The sequence below is a fragment of the Suricata suricatta genome, chromosome 12, assembly GCF_006229205.1.
Source record: "Suricata suricatta isolate VVHF042 chromosome 12, meerkat_22Aug2017_6uvM2_HiC, whole genome shotgun sequence".
Lineage (NCBI taxonomy): Eukaryota > Metazoa > Chordata > Mammalia > Carnivora > Herpestidae > Suricata > Suricata suricatta.
In genome coordinates, this window is record NC_043711.1 from 78,919,237 (window position 1) to 78,928,064 (window position 8,828).

The 8,828-nt window shown below is 40.3% G+C and overlaps 1 protein-coding gene across 1 annotated transcript in view; it reads left to right on the forward strand.

Moving 5' to 3' along the window:
- The first annotated feature begins 1,569 nt into the window (after window positions 1-1,569).
- Window positions 1,570-8,828, forward strand: part of LOC115273597 (signal-regulatory protein beta-1-like) — a 26,500-nt gene continuing 19,241 nt past the window's right edge. The window contains exon 1 of the mRNA XM_029916708.1: window positions 1,570-1,677. Coding sequence (XP_029772568.1) covers window positions 1,608-1,677 — 70 coding nt within the window. The 5' untranslated portion in view covers window positions 1,570-1,607. The remainder of the gene's footprint in view (window positions 1,678-8,828) is intronic.

The window sequence follows — 8,828 nt, forward strand, 5'->3', positions numbered from 1 at the left end:
ATGTGGAAAGGCTATTCTTTTCACCAAATGGCATTGAAACAATTATATATTCATATGTAAAGAGAAGAAGAAGAAGAAGAAGAAGAAGAAGAAGAAGAAGAAGAAGAAGAAGAATAAGAAGAAGGAGACAGAGAAGGAGGAGGAGGAGGAGGGAGAATCTTGACTGTTTCCTTATAATACACACAAAATTTAATATGTCTTAAAATTATTACCTTATACAAATATTACTGTACAATATACACAATGATACTAAAAACAAATTTAAATGACCAGATAGATACACATATAAATTTAAATTCTAAGACCATAAAACTTCTAGAAGAAACTGTAGGAAAAAACCAAAACTAAATTTTAATGGTTTGGGGTTAGCTGAGACCTTTTTAAAAAAGACATGAGATACCATATGTTTGCACTCATAGGTCTAACAGGAGACCAGGAGAAACCTAACGGAGGACCAGGGGGAGAGGAGGGGGAAAGAGAGTTGGGGAGGGAGAGGGACGCAAAACTTGAGAGACTATTGAATACTGAAAATGAACTGAGGGTTGAAGGGGGAGGGGGAGGGGGAGGGGGAACGGCAGTGTTGGTAATGGAGGAGGGCACTTGTAGGGAAGAGCACTGGGTGTTGTATGGAAACCAATTTGACAAGAAACTATTTTTAAAAAAAAGAAAGAAAAGACACAAGAAGTAGAATTGATAAAAGAAAACATCAATCAATTTCACTTCATGAAAATTTAAATTTTTATTCTTTGAAAAACACTGAAAGTGTCTCAGAACAAAGGTTTCCCTGTGCTAGGCTTTCACATGCCCACCAGCCAAATCTCTCACAGCACCACACCAAATCTCTGGCACGTGCCACTCTGCTCTCTACAACTTTGAGAATGTTGTGTACATGGATTCACACAGTATGTGACATTTTGATAGTGATTTTCTTCACTCAACATAATGCCTTGAGAAACTTATAGGTTGTGCACATGTAAATAATTTATTCCTTCTTATTGCTGAGAAGTATTTCCTGGTATAAATCTGCTACATTTGCTCAAACATCCCCTTATTGCTGGACATTTTGGATGTGTCCCTTTTTTTCCTATGACAAAGAAAAAAGCTCTAAACAGTCATATGAGGTTTTTGTCTGGCCGTGGTCTTCTGTGCTCAGATAAATGCCTGGGAATGTTATTTTCTGGGACATATAACCCACTTCCTCTGCTGAAAGAATGGAGGAAATGATGTGTTTAATTGGAGGCAAGGACATACAAAACATTTTGTTTTCTTATTTTTTTAAGTAATCTCTACACCCAATTTGGGACCTCAAAATGGGGGAAGGAGCCTACTGGAGGCAGGTAGAGGCCCCATGCAGAAAGGGAGCAGTATTTCTCCTGGGCCTCTCCACTCTCTCTGAAATGTAAGAAGAGGACCCTCACCAAGTGAGGCCTTCTCTGCCTGACTTCTATGTCACAATCTAGAAGCAGATTGCTTCCTCACAGCCATGTCACCCCGTCATAGGAACTTCCTCTTAATTACGGAAGAGGGCGGGTTTTCCTCTCAAAAGAAGAGAGGCCTAATCTCCCCAGCACACACATTTGCACAGAGAGGGTCCCCAGGCCTCCGTGATGTCGGCCCCTGCCTCCGGGCCCCACCTGCCTCCTTACCTGCTGCTGGCTGTGCTGTTGGGACTCACAGGTAAGCATTGCCTTGGGGTGCAATCCCCTTCCCCTGCCCCCTCAAACTCCCTCTGTCCCTGGACATTAAGGGCCTCCAAGTAAGCACAGGTGTGCTGCCCATGGCTGCCCCAGAAGGCCAAGGACTGGGTGTCCTCTGAGAGCATGGAATCCGGGATGTGAGCATTTCCTCTCTGGATCCATCACCTGCAGCTGGTTACCAGTGGTGTCCAGACAGGGGATGCTTTAATCAGCCACAAGGACAAGTGTACGTATTAAATGATCTAATCCTCGCAGCAACCCTGCCTGATAGCTAGGACTGTGCTCCCAATCAGCAGATGGAGAAACTCAGGCAGAGAGAGTGGCCAAATGTCAGCTACCTAAGTCAGTGCTGCTTCTGGGGTTCATGTCCAGGCCACCCAGCTCCACGGTTCCTTCTTTTAACCATGTCATGCTGCGTGGCCTCTCAGTGGAAACATCAGAAAATACAGAGAGGGAAACAGAAGAGGAGGCATCACTTAACACATTCTGAGGTCTCCAGAGTCCCAAATCTGTGATGTATATTCCCAAACTTCCATTAATGATGTGTTAGATGTTTCCTATGTACCAAAACTTTTATTGAGCTTTTAAAATGTATTACAATTTCATGTAGTCCTCAAAATGATCTGTACACCAGCATGCTAGGCCACACTTTGTATGTACTTGTCAATGCACTTGTGTATGTGTGTGTGTGCATGTATGAGTGAGCATGAGGAAGGGTACATGCACAGGCATGTGCACACACATGAGGTATTTGAAAATGCTTTCCTTATTGCCATCATCACATCACATCCACTCTACGTGAAGTGTACATTGAACATGTGTTTGGGTAGCTCTTTTTCCACTTCTCTAAACTTACTGCTCACCCTCCACCAAGGTCCTAAGGCAAGTAAACTTCTTTCTGGGTAAAATGATTAGAACCTTGTGTATTACTGCCTTGGTGGCCCTCTTCCCTACTGGATCAGAGTGAAGAGGAAAGAAGGGGATACAAGACGCGGAGAGTCCTACCTATATGATCTGCACCTGTACTTATATCCTGATCCCAATCACTTGTGTCAGCTGATGCCTCCAAGCCTCAGGAAATCTCATGAGTCATTATTCCCTCTGTCCCTGGACATTAAGGGCCTCATAACGTTTTAATCTCCTGAGAACTCACGGTGTACCACACATACTTGGAGAGGCATGCATCTGTCATTACCTATGTATGATCTTTGTATCCAAGGCAGACATTTTTCTTTTCTTTCTCCCTTTCTTTTTTTTTTTTTTTTTTTTTTTTTAGTGTCCCCAAATGCTACTACCCTTAGCTTACAGAAGAGAAAAGTAGTCACAGAAAAGTCCATGGTCACTCAGTGGTGATGGCAGGTCTATGATTTGAACTCGGGCAGTCTGATTCTAGAGCTCCGGGTCTAACCACTCTTCTTCTCAAACCCTGTCACCCCACAGCCATCCCTTAAGGTTTCTGCAGATCTGCCAATGGGTGAAGGGAAGGGAGGGTGTGGGGAAGAGCATTTGTGGTTTGCTTCTTTTGGACCTTTCTGCTTCCTGGGTATATGCAAATGATTGTTTCCCCCCACGACATCTTCATTGGAAACTCAGCTTCTCATAATTTCCTGAGAAATGCTCCACTGAAAATAGAGTGCAGGATCTCCAAAAGAGGCTTCACTGGGCAATTCACACATTACATAAATATTTAGATAAGTACTAGGTGCCAAGAACAGTTACATGAGCTTAGGGGGTGCTGGCTATTAAAAGAGATAAAGTAGTGGGTCCTGTGGAGGTTACACCATAGTGGACAAAAGGACTGGAGACAATAGATATACTAATTAAGCAAATCCCACAGTATACCAGAAAGTGATGAGTGTTTAAAAAAAAATGATAGTACAGCTGGCTAAGACAATGAGAGATTCTTTAGGGTGAGATATATATAAAGAGGCAGCCTGGGTGGTCATCACTGAGAAGGGAGATGTGAGCAAGATTATAAGAAGGTGGGGGTGTGGGCCATGTGATTTCTGGTAGGAAAGCCTTCCTGAACAGCATCAGAACAACGTATGCACAGGTTCTGAAAGCAAAATTCTCTTGTTCTGCTCAAGGATTTGGGCTTTTACTCTGAGTGGAATGGTTGCCACTGCAAGGCTTTGAAGACAGAAGTGACATAATGTGAATGAGCTTTAACTTATTTTGGTATTTGGTTAAGATTAGACCACCACAGGGCATAGACAGAAGCAACAACAGCATTCAGGAGCTCACCACATTCATGCAAACAAGGACATATAGCTTGCACCAGGACTGTGGCCAGGACGAGAGTGGAAAGAGGTCAGATTGTGGGTGCCTGAAGAAGGGGAACAACAGGGTCTTTTGATGCATAGGATGTGGGGTGGAAAGAGGCTCCCAAAAGCTTGGACCTGAGCCTCTGGGAGAATAAAAGTGCCTCAGCCGAGATGTACAAGGATGTATTGGAAATGGAGTTCAGTTGGGGAGATCGTAACTGTGAGAGGTTTACTTCTATCTCCAAAAATTGTTGAGTGGCTGATTGGATAGAAATCCAGAGTTCAGGGGCAGGGCCTTGGTGGAGATGGAAATGTGAGGATTATAGATACAAATGGCAGAGCTTACATCTTTCACTAACTCCGTCGACCCTCTAATCCCTCTTACCACCTTTCTCCCCTGTTTCCTCCATTTCATCCCCCAGGATGCATTCCTATTTCTTCCCATTTTTCTTAGCAGTTCGTCTTCCTGACCCCAACTTTCTTCTCCAGACTTATAAATCAGACCACCTCAGGAACCTGGCACACCCAAGACTTGCCTGTAATAGCATGTGCCCTCCTTAGGAAGCAGGTTTGGTTGCAAATTGGGCTAAGTGCATGGTTTTGCCAGCTCACACTCTTTAAGAGCGAACCACAAATGTTCTCCCTGAGTAGCTAAGAAATAGAAAAGAGCACGGGATGTATGTGTGACGCCCTGGACCCCTCTCCTCTGATGTATATCCCTGCCTAGCTTTTAGGACACTTCTAAAAGAAGGAAATTGTATTTCTCTATGTCTCAAGAGACTGGCTAGCCTCTTAGGCAGTGAAACCCAACGGTAAAGTCTTGATCTTGAAATTAAATGATTGCCCCCAAAATGACTGTGTCCCTTCAGTGTATAACTCAATGTCCAGACATAGGCAATCTCTCATAATTCTTCTCAGAACACAAACAATTTTGTGGACTACTATTTCCTTTGTTTAGGTGTTCCTGTGGTTCGATTCCCCCTCTTCAAAGGCAGGTTTCTCAAATCTACCAGTTTCTGGAACCATACATTTTCTTTGTCCTCGAGCCACTTAGTCCAATCAAAGACTCTAAATGGGGCGATCACCTTCTTTGAGTTCATGTTTCTTACTGTGCTGAACTACACATAACATAAAATCTACTGTGTCACAATTTTTAATGGTACAAGCTACTGGCATCAAGGACATTCACTAAATTTGGAAGCCAGCACCCCTGTGCATTTCAGGAAGTTTTACAACGACTGAAGCAGACAAACACTCTGTACCTATTAAACAAGGATTCTCCATTCCTTCTTCCCCCTCAGACACTGATAACCTCTATTCTACTTTTTTGTATCTAACAATCTATCTCTTCTAGGTACTTCATGTGAGTGGAATAATATGTTTGTCCTTTGGTATTTGGCATATTTCACTTACAATGATATTTTTTAGGTTCATCCATTGTATGTATCATCTGATAGTATATATAAGACTATCTCTGCTTATTAAGGCTTAATACAAGTCCATTGAATATATCTACATCAACTATTTTTATCCATTCATCTATGGATATGAATTTTTTCTACTACCCTTTGGTTACTGTGAATAATACTGTTATGAACATGGATGCCCAATTATCTGAGTACATACCTGTAACTTGGCGGGTATTTACTGAAAAGTGGAATATTATGATCATATGTAAATTCTATGTTTAAATTTTAATAAAAACATCACTGTTCCCATAATGACTGCACCATTTTATATTTCCGGACAATGACGTACAATGATTTAAATTTGTCCACATCTTGCCCAGTGATTTTTTTTTATTTTCTTGTATGTATTTTGGTTTTGCTATATTTTGTTTTTGGTAAAAGCCATTCTCAGGGAAAGTGGTATCTCATTGTGGTTCAGATTTTCATTTTTCTAAGGACTAGTATTGTTCAACATCTTTTCATGTGCTTTCTTACCACTTGAATATCTTCATGGAGGAAATGTCTATTCTACTCCTACGTCCTTTTTTTAATTGGGCTGTTCATTATTTTGTTGTTGAATTATAGGAGTTCTTTATATATGGTGGTTATTAATCCTTTCTGAGACATGTGCTTTGGGAATATTTACTCCCATTCTGTGAGTTCTCTTTCACTTTTGATATTATCCTATGATGCCTAAAAGTTCTCTTTTTTAAGCTTACCTATTTATTTTAAGAGAGAGGGCACAGAAGCAGAAGAGGGACAGAGAGAAAGGAAGTGAGAGACAATGGCAAGCAGGCTCTGTGCCACCAGTTCAGAGCCAAATGTGGGGCTCGAATCCATGAACCATGACTGTGCCAGAGTCAAACCCATAATGGACTGAGGCATCCAGGGACCCCTGCAACAAAACTTTTTAATTCTCATGAATCCCAATTTATATATTTTTAATTTTGTTATATTTGCTTTTGGTTTCTCATACAATAAATCATTGCCAAGTCTAATATCATGAATTTTGCCTACAGTTTTTTTTCTCTGACTTTTGTAGATTTAGCTCCTACATTGAGGTCCCTTCATTCGATTTGAGCTCATTTTTCTACACAGAGTAAGGTGAGGGATCAGCTTCATTGTTGCATGTAGATATCCAGTTTTCCTAACATCTCATGTTGAAAAGATCACTCTTTGCCCCGTTGGATGGTCTTGGCACGCTTGTTGAAAAAGCTTTTGACCATACATGTCAGGGAATATTGCTAGTCTCTCTACTGCATCCCATTGCTTTTACCTCTCTTCCTTTTTAGTACTAGAGTACTCTACTTACTATACCATGTAGTAGGTTTTTAAGTAAAGATGTAGTAGTATTCCACCTATTTTCTTCTTCAGGATTGTTTGGTCATCTGGGATCCCTGGAGATTGCATATGAAGTTTAAAATCGGCTTCCCTATGTCTGCAACAAAGAAAATGCCACAGGGATTTTGATAGCACTTGTATTTAATCTGTGGATCTCTTTAGCGAGTAATGACACCCTAAAATATGAAGTCTTCCAATGCACAGAGAAAGTTTTCCCACTTATGACTTCTTTCATTTCTTTCATCCCCATGCAAAAATTTACTCCTAAGCATGTTATACTATTTGATGTTAGTATAAGTGGAATTGTTTGCTAACTTCCCTTGAATTGCTCACCATTAATGTATAAAAATGCACTTAATTTTTGGCTGTTGATATTGGTTTTATTTTTCCTCTAAGATTTTATTTAAACCCCCAGTGTAGTCCTGGCTTCAGGAGTAAAACCCAGTGATTCAGCTCTTACTTATGACACCTATAGCTCATCTTGAAAACTGATCTTCTTAATGCCAATCACACATTGAACCCATCCCCCCTGCCACCTATCTCCCCTCCAGCAAACCTCAAGTTGTTTTATGTATTTCAGAGTCTCTTATGGTGTGTCTCCCTCTCTTTGTATCTTATTTTTCCTTCCTTTCCCCTATGTTCATCTGTTTAGTTTCTCAAATTCCACATATGAGTGAACTTTTTTGGTATCTCTCTTTCTCTGACTGACTTATTTCACTTGTCATAATATCCTCTAGTTCCATCCATGTTGTTGCAAATGGCAAGATTTCGTTCCTTTTCATCACTGTATAGTATTCATATACATTGTATTATAGTATATAGTATGTATATTATATGTTAGTATATGGTATATAGTATATATATTAGTTATTTTATATATGGTATTATATAGTGTGTGTGTGTGTGTGTGTGTGTGTGTGTGTGTGTTATCCATTCATCAGTCGATGGATATTTTGGCTCTTTCCATAACTTGGCTATTGTTGACAGTACAGTGCTACTATAAACATTGGGGTTTTTAAGAATCTTTGAATCAACATTTTTGTGTCCTTTGGATACATTCTGAGTAGTGCAATTGCTGGAACATACGGTAGTGCTATATTTAATTTTTTTAGGTGCCCTCATACTGTTTTCTAAGGTGGCCACACAGGTGTGCATTCCCACCAACAGTGCAAAAGGGTTCCCCTCTGTTGTTTTTATTTCACATTTGATTTATATATACTATAGAGATACTAGACCTTATTATTTCCTTCATTCTGCTAGCTTCTGGCTTATTTTTCCTCTTCTTTTTCTGACTTCTCAAGATGTATAGTTACTAAGCATTCTGTGATCTTTCTTCTACTTAAACATAGGCATGAGTCATAAATTTCCCTCTAGAGCTGCTTTCACCACAGATTGTAGGTTTTGGCAAGTTGTGTTTCTATTTTCGTTCATCGCAAGGTGTTCTCTAAATTCCATTGTGATTCCTTTTTGTTCAACTTTTGACTTTTTAATAATGAGGAGTTTTATTTCTATATATTTAAGAATGTTCGATTTCTTGTTCTGCTATTCATTTCTCATTTTATTTCACAAACTATTTCATCATTTCACTGCTTGAAAAGAATTTCTTCCAGATTCCATTAAGTTGCATACTTCTCAGCCGGTGTAATGATGGATCATACAAAGTGGTTTTTTTATGTGCATTTCTTTTTTTTATTTTTATTTTTTTAATTTTTTAATAATAGTTTATTGTCAAATTTGTTTCCATATAACACCCAGTGCTTCTCCCCACAAATGCCCCCCTCCATGACCATCACCCCTTCCCTCCCTCCCCCTCCCCCTTCAGTCCATGGTTCGTTTTCAGTATTCAGTAGTCTCCCTTGATCTGTGTCCCTCACTCTTCCCCGCTCTCTTTCCCCCTTCCTCTCCCCATTGTTCCCTGCCAGGTCTCTCCTGTAAGACCTATGAATGCAAACATACGGTATCTATCCTTCTCTGCCTGACTTATTTTGCTTAGCATGACACCCTCAAGGTCCATCCACTTTCCTACAAATGGCCAGATTTCATTCTTTCTCATTGCCATATTGTGTGTGTGTGTATAT